Below are 27,139 nucleotides of genomic sequence, written 5' to 3' on the forward strand. Positions count from 1 at the left end.
CATCAGTTTAGTGGCATCATTCGAGTGATTGTTCTGGGTCTCCCCAGCCCTCTACTCAGTCCTCTGTGCCATAATGTTCCTGTTATTGTAGTGTTTGTGTAGCTCCATGGCTCCACTAATCCCTAGTGCTGCATTGAGGTTGATGGAGCCTAGTGATGCTGCAGCTGTCCAGATTGTCTAGACCTGGACCTTAACGGCTTTTGAACTCAGTCTTTTATTTCTTTTAGTACTATTTTGTATTTTTGTGCTTCTTGCCCTAAAATTGTACTATGACCCTGAGTATGAGAGAGACATCAATTAAACTTCATGTCACTTCATACGTAATCTAATCTGTTTCATTACATTTTTATTTATGTTTTTGCTATCCACAGATGGAGGATTCAGAGGGCACTGTGCGACAAATTGGAGCTTTCTCAGAAGGCATCAACAACCTGACGGTAAACAAGACAGCAATCTAAAATATAGAAAGATATATGATACATTTTAGAATGTGTAATGATCGCAAATATTTTGTGTTTCAGAGTATGCTGAAAGATGACGAGTTCTTTAAGGAGGTTAGAACATCATCCCCCAACACTAGCGTGACTGACGACGACTCCAACGTTTGAGGAATTTTTTTGGGCCCAACTGCCCATAGTGGTGCTGCTGTGATCAAAACTGACTGTGCCAACCTCTCTGCACATCTCTCTCTCTGTCTTATCTGTCAGTGCTAGCTATACATTGTTAGTGTATTCCTCTTATGTAAACTCATATAAAAGAGCTACAATACAGTATTTGCCACAGTACAGTGCAGAGTAGGTGTCATTCTTCAAGTTAAAATATGTGTCAAAGTTGTGAATGTCTCTCTGGAGCGGTTATAAGAGTGTATTGAATAGTCAGTCTCATCTTTGCTTAATATTTTATGAACATGATGTATTTTCAATTACATATTTTTAAGGAGAGTTTTTAAGGGAAAATTGGCAGGTCTACTGTAGTTTGCCTCCCAACTGCAACTGGAGATTTGTTTTTTGTTTTTTTTTACTGGACTTCCACCCCATCTGTTGGGTCCAGTATGGCAAACGGTGCACAGTGACACTTTTATCCTTTAAATGATAGAATTTATTTTGATGAGATTAAGATTTTTTTAAAAACTACAGTAAAAAATTTAAAACTCCTTCCAATAAGAACTGTTATATTCCACAATGATCACAAGATATCTGCCATATTTACATTTTTCTTAAAAACCTTTCACAGTATTTGATGTATTTATAGGTCCATTTGACCATAATGTGTTTGCATGCAATATCTTCAACACTACAAAAGTTCAGTACATGCGTTGTAAAGGAATGGTGGCCCATCCAGGTCATATTCCTGCCTTGTGCCCAGTGTTCCTGGGAAATACACCGTATCCTCCATGACCCTAAAAAGAATAAAGACATTACTTCAGATGAAATGTAATGAAAACTCAGTGCAAAGTATTGGATGCCCTATTTGTACAGTTGAATTTTATTTAATCTTTGCTCTCTCACACACTCTCTCTCTCTCTCTCTCTCTCTCTCAATATTGTGCATCAGTTAACATATCAAAATTGTTCTTATTACACATCAAAGCAATGTTTTTGTTTTTACAACCATAATTGTATGTTGTCTTATGCACATTTGTAAAAGGTCAATAAATTAAAGTATAGCATAATCCCATTTATTATGCTTATATCTGTACAAATGCACTGATTTGATTTTATTCCAAGTATCATAGCTTTAAATAGAGCTGGCTTGGATTAAGCCATGGACTAACTGAGGTCGGTCAGAAAATCTCTCTTTAGAACAAAAATCCTTTCCCTGTCACTGAATTTTTTTGTGTTTTCAAGCCTTATCTGTTTCATCTTGGTAACGACAGTGGTTCCTGTTCATATCTATATTTGAGGGTGTTCAGGATCCTAAAACACCTTTAATTTTTTCTTGTTATGGTTGTCAGATGTTATTCATGTCTTGCAGCATAGGCTTTGTTGGATCAGTTATGTGGTCATTCATTATTTGAACATGCCTCAATATGCATTACCAATTCATGCAGAAGGTGCAAAGAATGCAGACTGCATTCACCAGTGTTAGTTTTCTTTGACCTGTTGGATCTTTCAGAATTGGGGTTCATCCATCATCTAAACCCAAGTTGTTGTCTCAGCAATAAGGGCACAAGCTCCATCTTGCTGAAGGCACAAGGCTTTCCTCATGAAAGAGATCTATTGTAGGTTAGTGTATCACTGCACTGTGGAGTCTTGCTGGAGACTTATGAACTTAATGTAGCGCTTTAGGTTTCTGGCTTGTACTGGAGTCACCTGCCACACTGGAGCTGAGGCCTCTAGGGTTAGTAACATCACTGTAACTAATTGAATTATTGTAATTGCAAGTAGACATTGTAACCTGTGTGTGTGTGTATGTATATATAATTTTTAAGAAACATGAAAAAATATTTTCTTTGCATATCCCAGCACCATCTATAAGGGTATTATTATTAGTACCTCTAAGCTAACCAATAACAATGATTTATTCACCTGAATCTACATTACACCACAATATTACAGAGTTTGCTCTACTTTGGTCAATGGTCGCACTGACAGTTAAGGCTCTGGTTTATTGGTCAGTAAGTTAGTGGTTCAAACCTTAGAACTGCCAAACAGTCACTATAGGGCCCATTGAGCTAGGCTCTGAACTCTCTCTAATCCAAGGGTACTATATCATGGATAACCCTGTGCTACATTTTATTTCTAAAAAGTTAGAACCCACACATACATTAAGGATAGGGAGGTCACACACTACCGAGCAGGAGCGTCATTAGCAATTTTTGGCCCTATGAAAGAAAATGAGACTGGGCCCCCTACCACACACATTTCGCACCAAACATACAAGCCTCTGGTGGCGCCAAAAGTGCGTGGACCCTTATGATCGTCCTAACTTTTTCCTCCTTAGTGGCGCCCCTGCTACTGAGTATGACCTTTTTTAGACAAAATTCTAATTAAAATGCTCGCATTAACCGTTACTGTCTAGGACACATCCCACTGTTTTGTGTCATGTTTTATTTGAGTGATTTGATTCGTTTGAATGATGTTCCAGACATTACTATACAGAAGCTATTTTTATTACCAAGTGTAATTTGTGTGATTGCTGCACACTCAAAAAGTAAGAGTGCAGTGTAAAATGCTAAAAAATAGTCTGTATAGTGTTTTTGAAAGAAAGAAAAAAAACTGTAACAACAAACTCACCCACCCATTTCTGGGTTTGTGGAGTGTTTTATAAGTACGTGGTAGCTTCAGTCAAGGAAGAGTTCAGACTCCAGTTTTGCTACACGGAGAAACAAAGAGCAATGGCTAGCAGGTCAGATATGTGTATTGTTTTATTCTTTAACTTTTATCATTTTTGTCTCACACTGATTAATGCATTTTCCAGACAATGCATTATAATCTGTGTGTTTGGGATCATACAGACTCTGTCCTGAAACCAATCTACACTGCTTGAAATTATTTGATATGCAAAAAATATAAGAAATTGCCTTTACATTACAAGTGGCTGTTTACTAGGTTACATTATTTGCTATAATATCTTTGCATCCTCTTCCAGGCAACTGTGGGAATGTCTTAATGTTCTCCTGACCTTATTTGCACAGAGAAGTGCAGCAGCATCGTGAGATGAGCTTTTTCTTTAGATATTTGTACCACATTACAATATATTTACAGACATTGCTGAAATTCTTGTAAAATCGATCATTAATATATTATATACAGTATCATTAATATATTAATAGGACATAAATAGGATTAGAGGGAAGGGTTTTTCTTCACTGTTAGGGATTTTTTCTATTCCATATAAGAAATTGGATATAAGGTTTTTTCTTTTATAAAAGTTGCCTTCCTGGTTTCTTTACATTTCCATTTTGTAAACGAAAAAGGGTCGAGCTGGTTTTATACAGAAAGGGAGCAAATTTGTGGTCGATCACGCTTCATCCCCTCTTTTCTCTTATGTGTGTATGCAATTCCTCATCACATATGCAAGTAAGAGAAAAATAATGGATAAAATGGATAAACTTTCAACTCATAAGTAGCAAAGACAATGGATTACTTTAAGCTGAATTTTTAAAAGTTATGAACTTGAGTTCAATATACAAACCTTGACAATTAAAAATCTGCTTGGTTTGCATATAAGCTTTCATTTTTCCCAGGAGCAGCTCTGGACATGCCTTTCTCACAGGCGTGCTAGGATTCTTTCTCTAACTGTTACAAAGGACCATTAATGAACTGTGAAGCATTTATTTAATGCAGCAACTCTAGCATGATAAGAAGATAAAATGCAAGGAGAATATTTTCGGATTTTTGTTTGATGGTGGAAAAAAAACAGGGGAAAAGGGAACCCTATTAATGGAGTTGCTCGTGTAAAATAAGCTCTCATCATTTATTTAAAACAAAGCATGTCTATCTTTATAGTGATATGAAATGTAAGATTCTGTCTATTAAAAATCAATTTCATGATCATTGTGATAACTTTAAGTCTGTTTTCTGATCAAGTTGATATTCTACCTGTCAATCATGCATGTTTTAATTATTCAGACATAATCAGACAAAAACAGCTTGTGATTTATACAAATCATTTGTTTAAAAGCTTCAAGATCTCTCACTCCCTTCTAGAGTTCATGAAGCTGCTGGATAACTATGAAAGGTCCGCTGGTGTAGCCGAGAAGGTGACTAGTGAAGAGAGCTGAGAATAACGCTTTCCTGGATGCCATCTTAGACACAGCGGTTATGAAGGTAAAAACACTACTGTAAATTTTGTATAAAAGTGTAAAACCAAGACATTGTTTCTTGGAAATCCATTAGTTGAGTACAAAAATGTAGAATGCCCTAACAATAGCACTTAACAAACCCTATACATGTAATTAATGTGTTAGTTTCGACAGATTTCCTTTATTATAAAGCAGAGACGGGGACTCGAGTCATATGACTTGATTCGAGTCAGACTTAAGTTGCAAATTTGAGACTTGCTTGACAAATATTAAAAAAGACTCGACTTGACTTGACATTCATGACTTGAGACTTACTTGTGATTGAGTTAAAATTACTCGAAATAACTTGGGTTTTTTTCTGTTTTTGAACGCACGCAAGAGCGTAATCTAACCATATGACGCAGCAGGCAAGCAGAGGGAGAGCGCGCACTAACTAATAAACCTTAACAGTCGTGACGAAACATGGAAGGCGCTATACCAAAAATAATTAAGTTCGGGTACCGGGATTTTGTGGTGGACAGGACTCCCTGCAGTTTTGGGCTGTGAACAGGCACACCCTCCCCTCTTTGTTCAAGGTAGCGGTAAGAGTTATGGCCTTCCCTGCATCAAGTGCACCTGTTCAACGTGTATTCAGCCATGGTGGGGTGATAATGCGACACTGTTTATGTGGAAATGTCAGCTATTTTGCAACAGCACTTATAATTGGTCTTCAGTGTTAGGCTTTGAGTGAAAAGCGGGATCGTTTATGGGGATGCACACACACACACACACACACACACACACACACACACACACACACACACACACACACACACACACACACACACACACACTATGTTAGCACTATATTTCCCACTATGGAAGTGAATGGGGCTCATGAATGGTTTGTTTTTAATTTATATTAATAAATTACACTCACTCCAATCATCTCTCTCTCTCTCTCTCTCTCTCTCTCTCTCTCTCTCTCTCTCTCTCTCTCTCTCTCTCTCTCTCTCTCCAATAGTTAATTCACTTCAAGGTTTGTGTGATTCAATAATTTACGTTCTTTTTCTAACTTCACTCTGTGTTTCACTATGGGACTCGCTTTGGGTGTGACAGAAGCTCTTATGACACCACGTCTGTCTTTGACAGACAAGTCAACCTGCGACCAGACTCCGCCTTGCCATATATTAGCCAGGTCCACCCCTGTCTATGTCATTCGCGCTTTCTTCCCGTGGGAGACTGCAGCAAGCTATCTCAGCATGTCCCGACTTGCTGACCTCGCTTAACTGTTCAATAGACGGACCGTTATTGGACTCCGTCGCCGAACGCAACATCAATAGAGGGATTGTGGTGAGTGACAACCCTACATTTGGAATAGCGTCCGCGTCGTGGCAAGCTATTCTTACCTCCTGCTTAGTTACAGCGGTAGGAAGCATCTAATTTGCTTCGGTCTATGCGTCAAGGCGGACCTACTGGAGGTTTAATCCAAAGTCTAACAGGCTAACGTGTTGTGACGAGTCTTTAGACTGCGCTATGTCGACGGCAATTACTCCCGCCAAAGGGCATGAGTGACCATGTCCATCATCATGTGGAGCTACCATCTCGGGTAGGGACCCTCATCCTATATGCATAGTGTGTATGGGCCCGAAGCACGCTCAGACGTTGCTAGCGGACCTGAAGACATGCGCTCACTGTGCGTCATTGCCGGTGAAAATCTTGGAAAGGAGGCTGAAAGTGTCGGTGGCTAACCAGCAGAACCCTTGCCTGTCTGAAGCTGCCTCGACAGATATGGCCCATCTGCCGCGAGCTAGCAAGAGCTGGGCGGACATGATGGAAGCCGAGTCCCCGGACATGCCTCCGCGGTTCGATGGCCTGCTCATGCAGGTGGATGATGAACTGGTGGACGAGGACGCAGATGGCGATGCTAACTCTGACCTCCTCGATCTGGGCATGGATGACAAAGAGGAGGAAGACAATTCCCCCTTCCCAGTCCAACAGTCTAGACCACCTAGCACGACCGACTTGGCCCCTCTGCTGACAGCAGCCTGCACGAAGTGTGCAAACAAGCCACGGCGAAGCTGGGCCTAGCCTGGCCAGCCGCCAAAGGTGCCGAAGGTGCCGTGAGAGACCTTTACAATGGGAAAAGGCTGCCGCTGACCCACTCGGCAACAAGACAGCTCTTGCCTGCCGTGCCTGCGTGCATGAAGGAGATGTCTCGATATTGGTCTTGCCCCTTTAAGAGTAAGCTCCCCAACAAGGGACACTCGATGTTGGAGATTCAGGGGATGGAGGAGCTGGGGTTGGCCGGACCCCCAGCAGTGGAGCCTTCGGTGGCGTATCACCTCCATCCGAATCGACAATCTGTTTCCTCCTCATCGCAGTTTTCACTGCCGAGTAAGACAGACCGTTTGACCGCCGCAACCTTTCAGAGGATGTACAAATACGCCGGGCAGTCCGTATGTTCGCTGAATGCTGTGACTTTACTGTCAGCGTATCAAGCAGAGATTTTGGAGGAGATGGGGCGGCAGTTGGACTCAGGTGTACCGAACCCGGCACTCTGGGACGAAATCTGTGTTGTGAACGACCAGATTTTGAGCTCCTCGCGGTGCGGTTCAGGGCTGTGGCCACATAATGGGCCTGGCCATGTCAGGTGAGAGAGCGCTGTGGTTAAACCTGTAAGGCCTGGGCGACGCTCAGAAAGCGGAGGTGATGGATGCCCCTTACGACCCGACTAAGGGCTTATTCGGGCCCGCTCTCGAGAAAATGAGAGAAACCAGCACCCTCAGAAAACAGGAGAATGAGGCTTTTAACCTCTGTTTGCCACGCAAGCAGGGGCGCGACCACCCTCTCAGCTGATGTGGCAGGGCTTCGCAGCAGCCGCAGCATCAAGAGGGAGGCCGATGACCGCGAGAGCTGTGAGACCTGCTCACAGCGGACAGGTCGGTCAGCGACCACGTCCGGATGGCTCCGGACCTTGGGGAAAGCATTCTTTTGCGGCCGCACGGCTAGGAACCGTCCGCCCTACCCCGAGGAAAGGAAGAAAAAGTGTGCGACCTGACGGACAGGTTTTCCTCGGTCCTCGGCTTTTTCTCTCTCCACCGGCGAAGAGAAGAAGGCGGGAGTTCAAAGACATGAAATGCGCTCCCCCAGTCCCACCGCTCGGGGCAGTGCTTGCTTCCCTGTCAGCGGGAGACTGCACGGCGCATGTGATGATGTCATCACTGCGCAACGATGGCGGGGCGGAAGTGTACGGGGGCCTTCTCTCGACCCGCATAGCCAGCTGGCGTGCATGCGTAGTGCATCCGTGGGTTTTAGCAACAGTTTCACGGGGATACAGACTCCAATTTGCCATGAAACCGCCTCGTTTCAACGGGCTGATCAAGTCGGTGGCCGAGGGAGAATCGGCTCGTGTGTTGACGGCCGAAATCGAAACCCTCCTCAGAGTGGTACACGGTGAGGAAAGCCATCAGGCTATTCCCGTTATTTTGTGGTGCCAAAGAAAGGCGGTGCAGCCCTCCATCCCATTTTGGATCTGCGTGTATTAAACAGCACCTCAGAAAGTATTCATTCAAAATGCTGACACAAAAGGTGCTGTGTCGATCGATTCGTCCAAGCGATTGGTTTGTGACTATAGATCTGGCGGACGCGTAGTTCCACATAGATATTTATCCCTCTCACAGGAAATTCCTCAGGTTTGCATACCGGGGCACAGCATACTTAGACGATTATCTGATATGCTCGTCGTCAAGGGAGCAAGGCGTAAAAGATGCAGAAATTGTCCTGAATCACCTCAGAGACCTGGGTTTCAGGATAAACATGATAAAGAGCCGGCTGGTGCCCTCTCAACATACGGAGTATTTAGGGCTCAACTTGGACTCCCTTTCGTATCAAGTCGCATTGACGGAAGAGAGAATAACGTCTTTCACACAATGTCTCGCTCGTTTTCAGAGGGGACGAGTGGTCCTGTACAGGCTGTGCTTACGAATGCCGGGCTTATGGCTTCGGTGATCATGGTAGTGCATTTGGGGCTACTCAAAATGAGGGATTTTCAGCGCTGGATCGCACGCTTGCATCTGTGCTCTCGCCGGCATCTCAGCCGACCGGTGAGAGTCAATCTTGTGTTTGTCGAAGCACTCAGACACTGGAAGGGCCCTGTGATGCTCAGATCGGGGATTCCCTTAGAGGCGGTGTCATCGAGAGTGACTATGACAACGGACGCGTCCTTAAAGGGTTGGGGAGCAACCCTTATGGGCAGAACTGTGAACGGCACGTGGCCACCACAGCTGATGCACGAACATATAAACTAGTTGGAGCTATTGGCGGTGTGGCTGGCACTGAAACATTTTCTGAGTTTCCTCAGAGGTCGGCATGTTTTAGTGAAAATGGACAACACCACAGTGGTTGCTTACATCAACCGTCAGGGAGGCACACGCTCCCTCCAGCTGCATCGGTTGGCGACGAAGCTGATCGTGTGGAGCGACACACGGCTTCTGTCTCTCCGGGTGACTCACGTTCCGGGGATCTTGAACAGAGGGGCAGATTTACTGTCCAGGGGGACTACCCTTTATGGGGAGTGGAAACTCCATCCTCAGGTGGTGAGCCAGGTATGGCAGAGGTATGGTCAGGCTGCCGTCGATCTCTTCGCCTCGCAAGAAAACGCTCATTGCCCTCTGTATTTCTCTCTGGCGGACGCAGATGCACCGTTGAGTGTGGATGCTTTGGCCCATCGATGGACGGACGTGCTTCTGTATGCATTTCCCCCTCTGAGCTTAATCTCCCCCACTTTAGCCAGAGTGAGGGAGCAGTGTCTGTCATTAATAGTCCAACTATTATAGGGGCAGCCGTGGCCCCTCCCCCCCACGGAGGGACCTCCTGTCTCGGGGGGGGGGATTTTACAACCTCATCCGGACATGTTAGCCCTCTGGGCCTGGCCCTGGCCCGTGAGAGGTGGAATCTGAATGCGGCTGGCTTGCCCTCGTCATTTATACATACTATACAGAGTGCGAGAGCCTCCTCTACCCGCGCTCTTTATAGCAATAAATGGCGTGTTTTTGAAGAATGGTGTGGGCGGAGAGTGATTATCCCTTTTCAGTGCTCTGTTAGGGATATATTATGTTTCCTCCAGGATCTGCTTGATAAAAGGAAGGCTTTCTCCACCATTAAGGTGTACCTGGCAGCTATTTCAGCCTGCCATGTAGGTTTTGGTGACAAGTCGGCAGGCCAGCACCCTTTAATAAGTCGTTTTATGAAGGGGACGCGCCGCATACGGCCGGTGTGTAGGCGGATGGTTCCTTTATGGGATCTGCCCATCGTCTTAGAAGCCTTGTCTCAACATCCTTTTGAGCCGATAGAGGCGGTGAGTCTTAAGTATCTCTCTCTTAAGACGGCACTGCTCCTGGCTTTGGTGACAGCCAAGCGTGTGAGTGATTTACATGTTTTGTCGGTTAGCCCGTCTTGCTTACAATTCGCTCCAGGGCTCACTAAAGTTTCTTTTCGCCCTAACCCTGCTTTTGTGCCCAAGGTTTTGGAGTCGGCATATGGGTGTCCGTCTACTGAACTGGCGGCTTTTCATCCTCCACCGTTTTCATCTCCGGAGGAGCAGAAACTTCATGCATTATGCCCGGTGCGGGCTCTTCAGGCGTATGTGGACAGGACAGCTGGTTTCAGAACTTGTGACCAGCTGTTTGTGTCTTGGGCTACTCCTCACACAGGGAAGCCGTTATCTCGACAGCGGCTATCCCACTGTATTGTGGAGGCGATATCTGTGGCTTATGGTTGCAGGGGTCTTCAGCCCCCTACAGGGTTGAGAGCCCACTCCATTAGGGTTATGGCCACATCGTGGGCTTTACTCAGAGGAGTTTCCGTCCTGGACATTTGTTCGGCGGCGAGTTGGGCAACGCGGCATACGTTTGTGTGATTCTATAGGCTAGACGTTTCAGAACCGTCCTTAGCACATGCAGTGCTGGGGGCCGGTGCTACTGTACCCATTTGGAAACAGTAATATGGGTGCAATCCGGGAGCTGTCTATATCTCCCATAGTGAAACACCGAGCAAAGTTAGAAAAAGAACATACTTAAAGTAATCCCCGGTTCTTTGATAACAGAGTGAGGTGTTTCACCAGCACTTCCCTCCTTGCACTTGGACGGGAAGAAATCTCGTTAATGACGTAGACAGGGGTCGACCTGGCTGATATAGGCAAGGCGGAGTCTGGTCGCAGGTCGACCTGTCGTCAAAGACAGGCGTGGTGTCATAAGAGCTTCCGTAGTTGGTCACGCCCAAAGCGATTCCCATAGTGAAACACCTCACTCTGTTATCAAAGAACCGGGGATTACGTTAAGTAACCCAACGTTTTTTTGATTAACGTGATTGATTGTTGTTGTTATTCTGTTGTTAAAAAGGAAGGATCTAATTTAAGGATGTTTTCATGTCCCATTAAAAGGGAATGCCTGTTCAAAAAATGCCATTTGGTTGCATAGAAACCATTGTACTTTTTTTATATATATACTTTTCCATGGTCTTCTGCCATGTTTGAGGCATATTGAAACTTTTCATGCTCTTATGTTGGCCTTATTTCTTATATAGATTTTTATTGTATTTACAACTCACCTGTATGTGGACACATTATAAAAATAAATGCATATAATCATTTTTTGTTGCAAATAAAACACTCATAGTCTAAAAATACTGTAGATATAACTTTGTTTAATATATACATTTAGTTAAATCATCAAACATCTGTATGACTTGCCAGTGACTTGCTTGACTCAAGCTACAGTACGACTTGACTTGAATTGCTTGACATAAAGCAGTGACTTGACTTGACTTGACTCTCACAAAAATTGACTTGGACTTGCTTGAGACTTGAAGGTTAAGACTTGAGACTTACTTATGACTTGCACATGTGTGACTTACTCCCACCTCTGTTATAAAGTATCAATGATGGTCATTGGTAGAAGTGTTTATTAATATGATAATGAGGAAATAAGGTATAGAATATGTATTTCATCTGGGTTCTTCAGCTTTTGCCCACCTCCCAAAATCAATAATGATACATTTAAAACAACATATAGTGTAATATTTTGGCCATAATTACAACTGCCTCCATCCCTTTTCAAGTCCTGTACTGTAAATAAATGAAATGAAAGGGGATGTCCTAACATGTATGCCTGTATGATCTAAAATCGAGGCTGATCAAACTCCTTTCATTTCCTCTTCCTTCCTGTCAGTGTGTCACACATTAGTCAATTTCGTGTTCACGTTTCAGTTTTAATATCAAATCCACTCACTGTTTAACTTGTGAAAAACATAAAAAATACTCTTAACAGTACACATTATATTGTAAAATGGCTCATAAATGTATGTATTAAATTATTATAAATTCACTGCTTCTTCTTCTCCTGTCACATTGTGTTTTTAGGTGCAGCTCCTGGAAAATTAAACCCAGAATGTAACAGTGTGCAATAAAACTTCTGGTTTTGTGTGAAGTGCCTAAGGAATTGCCTAATTTGTTTAATGATAGATATTCTGGGGTTTTGTGTTTTACAGAGGGCTCACCAGTATTTAGTTCAAAAGGGAAAATCAAACTCAGACCTAAGGCAGTTCAAGAGTCAGCTGTACTACATGTGGTTCCGACTTCACCACAGAGATCGGACTGGAGGGTTAGTCTCTCTCTCTCTCTCTCTCTCTCTCTCTCTCTCTATATATATATATATATATATATATATATATCTGTGTGTGTGTGTGTGTGTGTGTGCGTGCGCATTTGTGTAAGAGGTCTACAATGAATTTAATGTTAGTAATGTGAAACTGTTTCTTTTTTTTCCTTCTTCTATACCTTCTTTACCAGGGCAGACTCCAGTGGCTTTGAACATGTGTTTGTTGGCGAGACAAAATCCGGCAGTGATATTATGGGTCTCCACAACTGGGTCCAGCTTTACCTCCAAGAAAAGCAAAATCTCCTTGATTATAAGGGTTACAAAGCAACAAGAAATGATATGGTAATGTAAAATACCTCTACTGAAAACTGCAAACTGAAAAATGTTAACCACAAATGCCTTTGTCATAGTACCGAAAACAGGATTGTAGTTGTTACTGCAACACTTATAAGTGGTTAGAGTCAAACAAACCATATATCGAATTGTCAATAATCATTTAAGAGCTACAAAAACCTTTGCTTTCATTTGTAGACAAAATTGGCTGAGAGTTTGTCCTGATATTTGATCTGCATGGTAAGCCAGTGTGTCATTGGATTGTTGTGGACGAAGCTGCTGGAGACTGTGCCTTCTTTTGAACCATTGTTATGTCAGGCAGCTGTATGGTCTGGTCTTTATCAGCAATCAGGTCTGTGCTGAGCTCGGAGTTTGCAATGACCCATTAGTTCCTCAGGAGCTCTCGGTTGCACTATTGTAAATTGTTGTAGGAAGGACGTTATTTTTACATTTACACCATCTACTGTAGAGTGTCACCCAAATGAGGATGGGTTCCCTTCTGAGCCTTGTTCCAATCAAGGGTTCTTCCTCATATCATCATAGGGAGATTTTCCTTGCTGCCGTCGCCTCCGGCTTGCTCATGAGGGATAGGGATATATATTTACATTTACAGCATTTACAGCATTTGGTACAGCATTTACTAATATATATTAGTATCTTAAATTTTAAGTTAAACTTTTTAAAATTAATTTTAAAACTTAAATTGTATATATTCACTTATTTATTTTTATTCTTGTTTTCTTCTTCTCATTATTATTATATATGTATTTCCTTTTCTCTCTTCTGTTTTCATACTTCTGTAAAGCTGCTTTGAGACAATGGGAAATTGTTAAAACGCTATACAAATAAATTGAATTGAATTGTCCACCAGTTTTTTTTAAGCTGAGAGGCTTCAAAAAATATGAAGTAACTTCCAATAAAGGCAACATAGGGACCATTGTGGTATTTTATGCTATGGAACCCATAAACTGATATTCTCTCGTAATCTTTTATTCTCTCTCTCAAAGTTAATTAGACACAAATGTTATTTTACAGAGAAAAGCTCTATATTAATAATATAAACCCGAGATTTGAATTACAGCCATAATTATAATACTGCCACAGCTGTTGTCATAGAAAAGTAAGCAACATCTTCTGACCAAGGAGTTTTAAAAATTCTGCATCATGGTCACTGAAAGTTCATTTTTGTAAAAAACAAAAAACAAAAAAAAAACCAATCTTTTTTTATTGTTTTGGAATTTGACTTTGAATTTATACTCTTCTCTTCCTGTTAGCCGGATGCAGATGATCAAGTCTTGAATGTGCAGTTCAGCTGGCATGGCCTGCTGAAGACAGTGGGCAGTACTTTCATTGGTGTCAGTCCTGAGTTTGAGATGGCAGTGTTTACCATCTTCTTCCTGACATCCACCGAGAAAACCAGCACTGCGGTGGTGAATATGGACCAATACCAACTGGAGCTTGTTGTCAACCGACGTGGACGCTCCATCGGCACTTCCTACCCCAAGCTACTGAGCAGCAACAACAGACACATACTGTACTGAGCAACTGAGCTTTGCTTTTAAACAGATGATTTTTCTGCTTGTAGCATTCTAGAGACTCTGCTTGTAGATTCATCTTGATAGTTAATAAAAAAAAAATAGACAGTATTTTTACATTGTTTCTTAGAATAAGCTAGCATCTTTTAAAAACCAGTACATGTAGCATGTGTCTGAGCATTAAAGACATTTTTATTTGACAAAAGTAACTGATAAAAAATTTGTCCTTGCATTTAGAACAAACAAAACAACTCTTAATTGAAGAGAATGCCATTTGAAAGATAATACATAAATTGTGTGTTTTGCATAATGGAATTTGACCATTGTTAATAAATCTATAGCAAAGTAAAATGTTGTGCAAAAATGTTTTTTTTTATTAATTAATGATCTACCATCTACCATATAACCCAGAATATTGTTCATGTTACAGAAACAAAGCTGCTGTTCTAATGTACAATTTGTCAGTCCTCATGTGGCATTCATTAGTGAAAATTGAGCACCACTGAGCAGATATATATCATCACATGGAATACAGTAACTTTTTTTGAAATGAAGCAATAAATGTGCAGTGAAGTGTAGACTTTCAGTTTTAAGTCAACAGGTTTAATAATCATTAAAAGTTTAGGAATGAAAGCTATTTTTTTTCACAGTCCAACCGTTTTCAATTGGCCGATTGACTGATAAGCAGTTTCATGGCCTGTTTCCTCTTTATTTAATGAAAAATTATGGAGATAAAAGATCTGGAGTTAATTTCCCAGTGTTGAAAGTGCGTTTGGTGTGTGTGCGTTTGGTGTGTGTGTGTGTGTGTGTGTGTGTGTGTGTGTGTGTGTGTGTGTGTGTGTGTGTGTGTGTGTGTGTGTGTGTGTGTACCACTTTCACCACATTACCACTATTGTGCAGCCTATTACACCTATGTGACACTCCCATTTCCTCTGGAACAGTGTGAACTAATTCTCTCCTCTGGGTTTATCCTCTCTCTCTCTCTCTCTCTCTCTCTCTCTCTCTCTCTCTCTCTCTCTCACTCATATGTTCAATTTCATTCTCACAAGTGATTGCAGCATGGTGATCAATTGATTAGTTTACAGATGGGACCTTGGAGCTAAAGCACCATGAGGAAGAAATTTTACGATTTTATTACTATTTATTCTGAATTGGAGGAAACACTATTAAGATAGACAGAAGGGTTTAGATTTCCTGTCTACAGCACTTTGTGTATTTTGATATTTTCTGAATGAACTTTTTATATTATGCATTATTTAAAAAAAAAGTCAGCTCCATTTCTTGTGAAGAAAAAAAAATTGCCAGCTTTGGTTGCTAGATCTTTATTGTAATAAATGGTAGTATTATTTATTGCAATACAGATAGTAGCATATATTTTGTGGTGAAAACTGCCAGAATGTTCCCCCAGTGTCCAGGTTTGTATCCAGGTTTGTGTGTGGTTATTTTATATTTCTTTTAAAAGAAGAAAACAGAAGAAAAATGAAGAAGCCTCTTTTAAGTCTGATACCTGCCTCTTTGTCATACCTGTGAAAATAATCACTACACGTTACTAAGAGCTGTTGTAAAGAATCTTCCTAATTTAACTCGTACAGAGATTTCTGTTGAGTAAGAGTATACTGATAACCTAAGCATCAGTTACACACACACACACACACACACACACACACACACACACACACACACACACACACACACACACACACACACACACACACACACACACACACACACACACACACACACACTATTACCGCTAAGTATCTAAAAGCGTTTTCTTTTTTTTTTCTTTAAAGTGCACAGTTTCTTCGTGTAGTTCTTAGATCAGACAGCAGAGAGTAGCAGAGTTCTATAATGTTATAAAGGTTCCATAATTCCAAAGCCCTAAGGACTTACTAACCCACTTCAGTCAAATCCTACGTTATTAACTAGTGGCAAAAAGAAATACAGTACTGCTAAGTAATATTTATCCTAAGACATGAGAGTATAAATAGAATAGCAGAAGCAACTGGAGGAACATCTAAAACCCCACATAGACACTAACCACAGCTCCGGACAGAAAGACTGGGGCAGTAAGATGCTGACACTATTGTGCATGATGATTCGCTGTGCTGCACAGTGTGAGCAAAAGTTATTGTAGTTAATAAATATTTATCTCTGTATATTTATCTAAATATTTGAAACTATATATATGTTTTAACATTGGGGGGTACTGAACATTTAGAAAGGTTTTTGAGGGGAAAAAATAAAAGTTATGGTTAAAACATCACTTATTATCAGTTTTCTTCTTTATTATATTTATTTGGAGTTAAATAACAAAAATGTAATAATTGATCATAAATAGTTCAGTAACGATTTATACATTTTGTGTCCATAGGTATTTAGACTTCATTTAGATCACAATGCTCCAACATTTATGTTAAGTTTTTATTTAAATAACTGTTACTATTTAGTACTGAAAAATAATATAAAGGATATACAAGAAGTTAAAAAAATGTTTAACTCTATAAAACCATGTTTATACAATGGTGGGGTTACAGATATGTTATACAGAGATCTCAAAGATACCTCAGAATCTCTGACGTCATTGAGGGTTTGAGCAAACAAGCGTTTGCTCTCATCAATCTGTTCAGAGAATTTCATGGTATGCAGGATAAAGAGCATGTTGTATGAAAGTTAAGATCCCACAGCAGCACTCATAGCTTCCAGTCAGTTTGTAATGCAGTGGTGAGAAATGGGCTTCTCTTTAGCCTCTCAAACAAACCAGGATCATATACATACACAAAAGAAATTACTACAGTCTTCAAGTGATAAGTACAAGATTTAAATAAGAACTTTTGCTTGTTCATATAAAATCGCACAAAATAGATGCATAGTATATATATAATAGTAATGGGGTCGCATGGCCTAAGCTCTTCTCCGTCTTGCAGTAATAAAAAGACATTAATAAAATTGTTGCATCCACATCAGATTTCTTTTAACAAATGGTTAAGGTGGACAATTTTGGACATTTGTGCAAACAAGCTCAACAATACCATCAGTTAATACAGAATAGCTTGAAAAATCAATGATGACATGATTACTCAAACTGAAGTGCTGTCTAGTGTCTATTTTTGTGAATTTGGGGTAATATTTTCAAGCCTGACTTATAGGTGACACATCATCATCAGTGAGTGAGAAATACACCCTAATAAGCTATAATGAATGAGAATGCAGTGGATTATTTGGTCTATCATTGGACCAATGATATGCCATTTACTTCAGAAACTAGACTAAGCTAGACTAATGCTCTCCAAAATAGAATACAAATTCCACTAAAGGTAAAATGACAAAATCATAAAGTTTACTATTATATTTGGTTTTCAAGGCATAATGGCAGTAAAAAAAGAGAACTCCGAATATACTTTTATGTTATAATGCCATTTCTCAGCAATAATTGTTCATTGTTGAGCTTTGGATAAATATAAGATTTCAGCCTTATCACACCCATATCATAAATCATGACCAGTCATCACTAGTACATGGAGTATTTTCAGTTTCCTTAGTCCACATTCAAACCAACTGAAGTGGATTTCACTGACTACTACATGTTCCCTTTTGTAACTTCTTCATCGAGCATGGTCCAGGTTCATTTGTCCAGGTCATTGCTGTCTTGGCTGCGAGGTCTATAGTGGCGTGCACAGAATTCCCTGATCCTTTCACATGCTTCCACCATCATTTCCTCAGGAACTGTCACCACAATCCGGAAAAAGTTTGGGTATTCAAATGCCTGAAGATGAAAGTATGATTGTTGTATAGTGTGCTTATAGTATCATAGATGAAAAACGACATTTTACAACTTGATGATCTACTCCTTATTTAAATAAAATAGGACAACAGCTTTACAGATGTAAAACAGATAATATATTGAGGAGAGCTGAGTGATGTACCGCGGCAGGTAAGCAGAACACAGACTGTTCTGTAACTAGCCGCTCAGTAAACTCCACATCGTCGTGGAACTCTGGAAAGTGCTCCATTTCAACACCAACCTAAAGATGAAAACAGATGCATATTATCTTCCTATAAGTTGATGATACAAGCCACTCTAAAACTGACACCAGAGTAACTACAATTATTGGTTAGGGTCTTCATTCAAATATTACCATAAGGTACATGGCTCCAGATGGCATTACTGGTTTGAGCCCAGGAACAGTGGACAGCTCTGAGAAGCATATATCTGCATTTGACTGTAGGAGATGATGAAATGTACAATAAAATATAAAGGAGGTCAAAGCATTTTAAAGATTTTGACTCGATAGAAATTAAATACATGTTAGAGAATGACTTTTAGTCATGTTCGCAAGTTATGTTCGCAAATCAACACATTTTCAAGTCACACTGCTTTTCTTACCTTTATGAAGTTAATTGTACTTTGGTAGAACTCAGAGGGGGTATTTTTAAAAATGCTTTCTAGCGCCCCCTGGACAACTGTACAGGCTCCCAAAATGCGTTGACTGAGCTTCACAAGACCTTCCCGAATCTTAGAACATAATCATGGAGAAATATGTAAAGTGAATATATAAAATTATGTTTATATACTTATTACAACATCCTAATTGTTACAACTGAGCACACCTCTGGGCCAAAGATGTTATTGCGGTCATGGATAAGAATCCAGCCCATTCTCCATCCAGGAACAAGCCAGCGTTTAGCCAGACCACCACAGGACAGAATTGGTACATCACTGCTGAGAGGAGCCAGGGAATGAAACTTACAGTTGGGAAAGACCTGAGAAAGTTTAGAACTACATCAATGATGTGTGATGCAATGCATCGTATGGGTAAAGTTAAGTTGTAAGGTAGAAAATCTAAAAACAATTAAAAAAAATAAAAATTGTTATGTTTATTCTTTCATTGTTATTATCATTGTTGTTTTTTAAATGTGTGTAAAGATTTAGCTAAAATTGCATTCTTTAAAATAATGCTAATAAATAAACAAATAACTAAGAATTTTATAAGAAATCTAATAAAATGGCTTTTTTGTATAAATCTCTAAAATGGCTTTTTTGTATAAACAATCCACTTAAAAATAAAATGATAGTGAATAGTATCTTGTGTTGAATTTTTCTTGCTCTGGTGTGCTGTATTCTTAAATCTTTATGCTGTTAGAAAATGAAGGTGGAAAAAAACAAAAAGGAAAAGGAAAGGAGGGAGAGAGAGGATCCAATCATATAATATGTAAGGCCGTCTGGCTCTCATTAGACTGGAGCCTTAATGGTGGGCGGATGAATCCACCCCACTTCCCATTGGCTGTTGGCTGAGACTGTAAACCTAAAATTTTTGGGAAAAATCTGTTTCACTGGCTCATTTACACATACAAGCAGAACAAATGTGATTTTATCCAAGGTCCGAACTAGTATTCCTTCCTCCAATTTCTGCTTTTTGGACTAAAGCCAGGGATACCAGAAGCACAACACTGGTCCAAACAGATCACATTCTCTCTCATTCTCTCTCTCTCTCTCTCTCTCTCTCTCTCTCTCTCTCTCTCTCTCTCTCTCTCTCTCTCTCTCTCTCTCTCTCTCCGACTTTGACCTCAGTCCTTTTGCATTTATTTATGACAAACACATGTGAATAGTGCACAGTCATTGTGGGTGGAAACTGCAGGATTTACACATGTGGCTTCCTGCTGTATACATCAAAGAAAAATAATATGATCTCCATTATAATAATTTGTAATATTTTTTATAGACCTTTAGGGCACATAATATGCTCTCATATGATTCATACAAATTTGATTTAAGACTAATTTCCTTACCACTTTACACACATATGTGATTATTTACATCTCTTTTTTTTCTTGTCTGAAACAGGACCATGAAGGTGAAAGGACATGTCCCTATCATGACATTGTTCTTTACTTTTTAAGAAGTGCAATTACATATAGCATATATTGATTTGTACTCATTGCACTCGTTTTTAACTTGCCCTTGATGACCTGTGGCTTGCTGCAGCCTGATATTGTGCCAACCTTCATTTCATGCACATGTGTCTGTAATCTCTTTTGTGCTGATGTGTTTTCCTTTGCCGAACTGAGCCAGGGAAAAGCAGTTGCCTGTATTCTCTCTCAATCTCTTTGTTACAAAGCGTGTAATGCCAGAAACCACTTCCAAAATAAAAATGTAAAATATCCAGCCACAGTAACTGTAACTTGGATCTCCTGTGTCTCCATCAAATGGAGGAATCTTAGGCTTCACTGTTCGAATTAAGTTCTTGAATCTGATTGGTCAGATGACGTTGATTCATTTTCTATTACAGCAGTTCTAACAATAGTGCTGGCTGTAATTCATTATAAAATAATTCTTTATAAGTCATATAATTCAGTGTCGATGGTTTGTAACATAAATAAAAATTTGCCAATGGGAGACGGCAGGATTTGAGGAAATTCTAAAGCATTTCAAAGTAATTTTAACAAGATAAAAAAGTATGACGTGGTGTTAATGTATAAATAAAACATGGCCTAATCATTGCCACATTGTTGTGGTATTAGCATGAGCTGTATTGTTCCAAAAATAATAATCTTTGGGTTGCTAACATATAACCCCACCACCACCATAATTTCCCCATTATGGTGAAAGTAAAGAGTACATAGTGTAGTTTCTCTGCTGCTCACTCACCATGTCTCCATAGATCTCATCTGCTAGGATAGGCACATAGTGTCTTGAGGCAACTACAACAGAGCAAACAGTGAATAGGTTAATATTCAAGGTTAAACATATCCATCTAAAATAAAAAAAATAAAAAAAACCTGCAACACTGCAATATCAAATAGACTAAATTCTCACATTGTACAGAACTCAATCATGTTATACACACCTGAGAGGATGTTCTGCAGGTGCTCTTTGTTAAATACAGAGCCACAGGGGTTGGATGGGTTGTTGACGATCAGACAGGTTGTCTTCTCATCAATCAGACTTTCCAAGTGTTGGAGATCAATCTCCCAGGATTTCTCCGGCTAAAGACAAAAATACTATATTAATGTTATCTGTGTAAAATTCATCAGTGATATTTAAAGTCGTAGTGAATAGCTGCCAGAAATCTTTTTTATTTGAGCTGAGCTGATTTTCTCTTAAAGGCAGTAATATTTACATACTCTGATCAGATTGTATTGCGAGAGAGATATTTGGAAATGTGTCACATTTGAAGTACTAGCAATTAATTCACACTTGGTTTACATTGTTCCTAGCAAGTTATGTTGTTTATAGTCTTATAATCTTATACTTTATTATTATCAAATAGTTTTAATTTATGTGCCTTAAGTATCATTACATTCAATTAAATCAGAAATCATTCCTCATGTTGTATAATGGGACCATATATAACCGCTGTATAAAAAGCATAGATATCACCCACTTTCCTGATGCTTTAAAAAAAACTGACTTCCTTCATTTTTGTTAAACTCTATTAATTTTTTATATATTCTTTTATGAAGTATTGTCACTACAATTACATACCAGTAGGTTGTACAGTTTGACCTGGATGCCCATTGACACTGCCAGAGTTTTGTAGAGAGAAAAACCAGGGCAAGGAACCAGGATGTTGTCTCCTGGATTACAAAGCACACTGATGGCCAACTCAATAGCCTGGCTACACCCACTAGTCAGGATCACATCCTAAGGAGCAAACAGATTTAGGGAAAATGTTCACAATGTTTTGAATCTGTGTTCTCATATATATATATATATATATATATATATATATATATATATATATATATATATATATATATATATATATAAAAGCAATACACAGTATATACATACAAATTTGTGCACTTACATTAGCTTCCAGTGGAGCACTTGCTTGGCTGTAGAAGTTTGCCACAGCCTCTCGGCTCCTATGGTAACCTATAACAATAATATTAGGATAATATTAAGAAATTAATACACATTTTTCTCATATATGAGACAAGATTTGAAAATAAAACCCTAAACAAATAAAAACAGGAAACGGAAAAAAATTAAATTTGTGTTTGTTCTTGTGTAAATAAGGCAAAGCTACATTAAATACTCAATTTGAAATCTTTAAAGATTATTTAAGTGCTAGTAAAATTGATAACTAAAACAATTCATGGAAAAGTTTAAAGTTTGTGTGAAGTACATTCTGGGATTCTGCCATTCATTTTCCTTAATTTCCTAAGTAGGCTGGGATGTATGATGTCTCACCTACTGAGGGGGCATAGCCGTTGTATTTGTGTGAATCTACAGCTTCCCTCACAGCCTGTAGCACACTTTCATCTGTAGGCAAGTTTCCGAATACTGTAGGGTCACCTGAAGTAAACAGAGAGAGTTAGAAGGAAGATGATGGAGGGAAAATGATTATGATGATACTCATGATGATGATAAAGATTATGAAAAAAGATAATGATGAACCTCATTTAATATTAATGGAAGGAGTCTCCAGTGTCAGTGCTTAAATCAGTCATTTTTTATATTTTTTTCAAATAACATTTTTGTTTGCTTTTTGTCTTACATAGTGAAAAATGGCTGGGTAGCGAATGACTGTAGCTCCAATCATGTGACAATGTACTATGTTTTTTTCTAATGTAGTTAATAATTTATAGTATGTATTGTATCTAATTACTGTAGATATAATATTGTAAAATTATTTTTATATTATTAAATATTATATAATTATATAATTATATAATATTATTATAATATAATATTGTAAAATTATTGTTATACTATTATTAAATATTATATAATTATATATTATATATTTATATATTAAATAATATTATTATAATATAATATTCTAAAATTATATATACTGTATGTTTTCTCTCACCACGGTCAATAATTTGGAATTGACAATAAAACACAAGTAACTTCTATATTAATGACCTGTTAGAAATCATCTAAAGGTTTTGTTGAGCTCTGATATTTTACCGATGGACAGGGCGATCATGGGTTTGTCAGGGTTCGGGGTGAGCTTCATTCCGTCCACTATAGCACGGATAGGGTTGAGGGTGCTCTTCGCCATTTCCGACGCTCGCACCTTCCACCGCTGCCCGCGCGCTCTCGGTTTAACTGGGCTGCGCGAGCTCCCGTTCAGAACAGTAACACCGTTTCCGTTCATTCCATTGACGCTGTCGCCATTTAGTCCGTGGCCTTTAAACTTTTCATCTCCGTGAAAACCGTTCATTGAGACTCCATTCATTTTCCCGACACGTGACATTTTCTCTATAAAAAACAACAACAATAATAATAATAATAATAATAATAATAATAATAATAATAATAATAATAATAATAATACGTGCACGTGTGTAGCCTACAAACCTAACTAACAATAATTGGTTTCCAGTTTTTTTCAATGTTTGGAAATATTAAGTTTGTGTTTTGTTGCGTATTTTAATGCCACTAACTTAGTAAAGTAAACATCAGCAGCGTTGGACTGATTATTTCCAAAAGGAGACAGCCAAAAACAATACTACCATCATTCAGAAATATGCTCTAAAATAAATACATTAGGCTTCTATTTGTTGTATCAACAAATGTGATGAATTAAAAATCAATTGATGCCATTTATGCAACACAAGAATTTTAAAACTATTAAATCAAAACAAATTCTGTCACAAGTTTCTATAACTGCAGAAACCAGAAGTGTCTAACTGAACCCGCAAACCTCCTGCATTACCAAACATGCCAAATATTGTGCATCTTTATTCTAGACAATGACTGAATTCTGTTTCAATGATATGTTTAGTAGACGTGTATGAAACATGCTTGTAAATTGTAAATTAATAATAATGAAAAAATACCTTTAAGAAGTGCCTCAAAAGACTTTGTCTCTACAGGAATACGTTTAAATTATGCAATGAAATGAGTTGTGAGTTTAGTTCTGTGGTCGCTTTTATAGACAGCTGTTGCAGAAATAAGTGCTGGATGATACCACCCATTTTTTCATTGGTAGAAACTGAGGGCTGTCCCACACACCCCACTTACATTGTCAATGATGTAACAGGACCCTAACATTCACAGGTAAGCTTGGTTTTTTTCCAGGAACTGGAATTTGACACTTGGTCTAAACCAGATGCTGATTCATTCCCAATATTTATATGCCTCTTATATGTTTGTAGATTGAGCAGATTTTGTGCACTTTGGGAGCTGAATGTTTAAATGGTAAAAACTCAAGGATTCTTCTAGTCTTAGCAAATCTTATGCTGTTTGATGAAGTGAACAAAAACCGAGAAAGATCAGTGATTATTCTGTATGTCGGCAGTAACAATTTAATTCTGGTCAGGGCCTATCTCAGACACAGGAGATCATGGTCATCTCAACCCAGAGTTTAATCACACAGGATTGAAATGGGAACCATGTAGTCTTGCCACTTTGTGGAGGATTTAGCAAAGGCTATAATATTCACTTGATACCTATTTCAGCCTAATTTTAGTTCCTCATCGCTATTAAGTAGCAATACACTATGGAATCTATCTGGGCAAAATGCAAAACATCTGTCCTGCACATGATACAGTTACGTCAACCAGTGTTTGGCAAATACACAGAGGTAGAAAGTTGCATAACCTATGCAAACAGATAGACAGTGCTTTGAGGAAATGTAATAATCTTTTTTTATGGTCCAACATACTTGATGTTTTGAGCATGCCCATCAGTTGATAATGACGTACAGCAGCTGGACAAAATAACTGAAGCATATTGTTAATGAGTGAAGAGCTGCCCCTGCTCAATCGCACCCACTTCATCTTTAGTTATTTAATATACTTACAGCACATACATTTGAATCTAATTCAAATTTAAACACATAATATATTTCAACTTTTGTTCTTATTTTGTTTTCATAAATTTGTACAAAAAATATATCTAAACAATCACAAATGTATGTTTAAACAATTTGTTAGGAAAAAAATACTTGAAAGATTTGACTTCTTGACAAATTGTCTTCCATTCATCAAAATTTTGAGGGTCCCACTTTTGGACTCAAAACCTGAAGATTGGCAAGACCATGCAAAGCATTCTGCAAATTTGCCAATAGATTTGGGGTCATTGAGCATTGAGCATTGCGCTTTGAGCAGCTCCTTCTGTGACAGTTATCAGTATCACTGTATCACTATATAATCACTATCCCAAGTGTCTGAAGGAGCGATACAGATGCTCTTTTCTCCCTGCTGCTATTAGACTGTACAATCAAAGATGCTCCCAGTGTACCAGTCACCATAATACACACTGTCATTACTGTTTCACTGTAATAATAAACAATAACAAAGCATTTTAAACATGTGCAATAACAGAAATTTTGAAAAATGTGCAATATTACCTATGTGCAATATGTCTTCAGTGTAACCACTACTCTTTATACATTTTTGTTTTTGTATATACTGTATATTATATTATGTCTTTATTCTTTATATATTTTTGCTGCTGTAACAGAGAAATTTCCCCATTGTGAGACGAATAAAGGAATATCTTATCTTATTGCTTTGATGAAATGTCCGTATTTTCCCCAGATTTAGCATCTCGGAAGGTGACACCTATATTCTTGTCACACATAGACTACAGCACAGTGGAATTCTTTTCTTTGCATTTCCCAGCTAGAAGTTGGGGTCAGAATGCAGGCGCAGCTATTATATGAGAACCCCTGGAGAAGAGAGGGTTAAGGGCAGAACAGTTGTAGCTTGTAGGTACTGGGGAATGAATCATTACCCAACTTGGTCAACAAGATTAAATCCTTTTCTAATATAGTCTGGTTTGCTTCAGTCATGTCTCCTTTGAACAGTCTAGTGTGATGCTCCTATTATTATTCATCACTCTCGATATGGTGTTCTTGGGAAAATGACAAGCTGAATTATTTCTAAAGAGTTCTATTTTTATTTCATCTGACCAGAACATATTTCATAGTTGTTATTTAACTACCTGCTGTTAGGTCAGAGAAGGTTTGTAGGATATAGGAGATTAAATGGAGGTGATGGAAGCTTAGTTGTTGTTTCTTCTACTTCCAGGTCATCCTGCAACTATTTAAAATGACTGCTTGCATACTAATCTAGGAGTATTAGTTGAGGGTCTATAAACTTTCTACAACATACAATACAAAACAATTGTACAGAATGTTTAAGGTCTTTGCTCTGGCACACCTCATGTGTTGACTAGTACTCTGCATGAGAGATGTTCTGGAAACTCCATTACCTCGACAATGATTTCTACTGGTTCCCAGTACAGTTGTCCAGTACAATTTAGTTTTTATCAGTTTTTGTTCAAAAAGTACAAAGTCACAAGACATTAAGATATTATATCTTAAATCTGAAGTTTATATATTTACTGAAAGTATTAAATAACAAAACCAAGATTTAAAATACTTATTTCCACCCACTATATATACCTAAATAGCTGTAACAGAATGTGTGCTGTAAATGATAATGGGAAACAGCCAAATGGCCACAGAACTATTTGCTCAACAAGGACAGTGTGCAAAAGGTTGGTTTGGTGTAATGAAAAATCGAGAGCATTGTGTCCTTAAACATCAGAAATTAAACATCAATAAACATCAAAATGAGCACCAATTTAAAAAGCCAACACAAACATCAAACTGCCCATGAACTTTTATCCTTGAATGCCTGCCAACTCACTTACCTGTTATACGTACAGTACATCAGTTTCGCATCACTTCAGTGTAACAACCTAACATCATTATTACATAAGAGGTGGTTGGGCCAAAAACTAGGCATCAGTTTTACTTTAAATTATGATGGTCAGAATTGTGAAAGTAAAATTGTAGCAAGTTTCAGTGTGTTATAGAATCAGATCCATAGTCTTGGTTGCTATATCACATTAAAGATGGAAAAGAAAATCTTTCTTACAAAAACTTGCAATTTTAACAGCCGTGTGTAGACTTAATA

At 38.8% G+C, this 27,139-nt stretch overlaps 3 protein-coding genes across 7 annotated transcripts in view; 2 read left to right on the forward strand and 1 right to left on the reverse strand.

Moving 5' to 3' along the window:
- Window positions 1–1,705, forward strand: part of ppfibp1b (PPFIA binding protein 1b) — a 30,118-nt gene extending 28,413 nt beyond the window's left edge. For all 5 annotated transcript variants that reach the window (XM_027161748.2, XM_027161745.2, XM_027161747.2 and 2 more), the window contains 2 exons: window positions 372–437; window positions 522–1,705. In XM_027161748.2, coding sequence (XP_027017549.1) covers window positions 372–437; window positions 522–608 — 153 coding nt within the window. In that variant the 3' untranslated portion in view covers window positions 609–1,705. The remainder of the gene's footprint in view (window positions 1–371; window positions 438–521) is intronic.
- A 2,936-nt stretch (window positions 1,706–4,641) lies between these two features.
- Window positions 4,642–14,602, forward strand: endouc (endonuclease, polyU-specific C). Its single transcript, XM_027161443.2, is given in 5 exon segments — window positions 4,642–4,718; window positions 4,720–4,771; window positions 12,274–12,386; window positions 12,575–12,725; window positions 13,991–14,602. Coding segments are annotated over 5 exon segments (645 nt in total). The 5' UTR covers window positions 4,642–4,656; the 3' UTR covers window positions 14,258–14,602.
- Window positions 14,603–16,661: 2,059 nt separating this feature from the next.
- tat (tyrosine aminotransferase) lies at window positions 16,662–25,544 on the reverse strand. Its single transcript, XM_027161878.2, has 12 exons — window positions 24,050–25,544; window positions 23,175–23,468; window positions 22,449–22,553; window positions 22,063–22,130; window positions 21,738–21,896; window positions 21,100–21,238; window positions 20,901–20,953; window positions 18,863–19,015; window positions 18,639–18,767; window positions 18,391–18,474; window positions 18,178–18,276; window positions 16,662–18,017 (listed from the first exon to the last, which is right to left on the reverse strand). The coding sequence occupies exons 2-12, from the start codon at window positions 23,461–23,463 to the stop codon at window positions 17,877–17,879; spliced, it is 1,419 nt and encodes a 472-aa protein (XP_027017679.2). The 5' UTR covers window positions 23,464–23,468; window positions 24,050–25,544; the 3' UTR covers window positions 16,662–17,876.
- Window positions 25,545–27,139: the final 1,595 nt, after the last annotated feature.

This window comes from Tachysurus fulvidraco, chromosome 13 (genome assembly GCF_022655615.1).
Source record: "Tachysurus fulvidraco isolate hzauxx_2018 chromosome 13, HZAU_PFXX_2.0, whole genome shotgun sequence".
Classification (NCBI taxonomy): domain Eukaryota; kingdom Metazoa; phylum Chordata; class Actinopteri; order Siluriformes; family Bagridae; genus Tachysurus; species Tachysurus fulvidraco.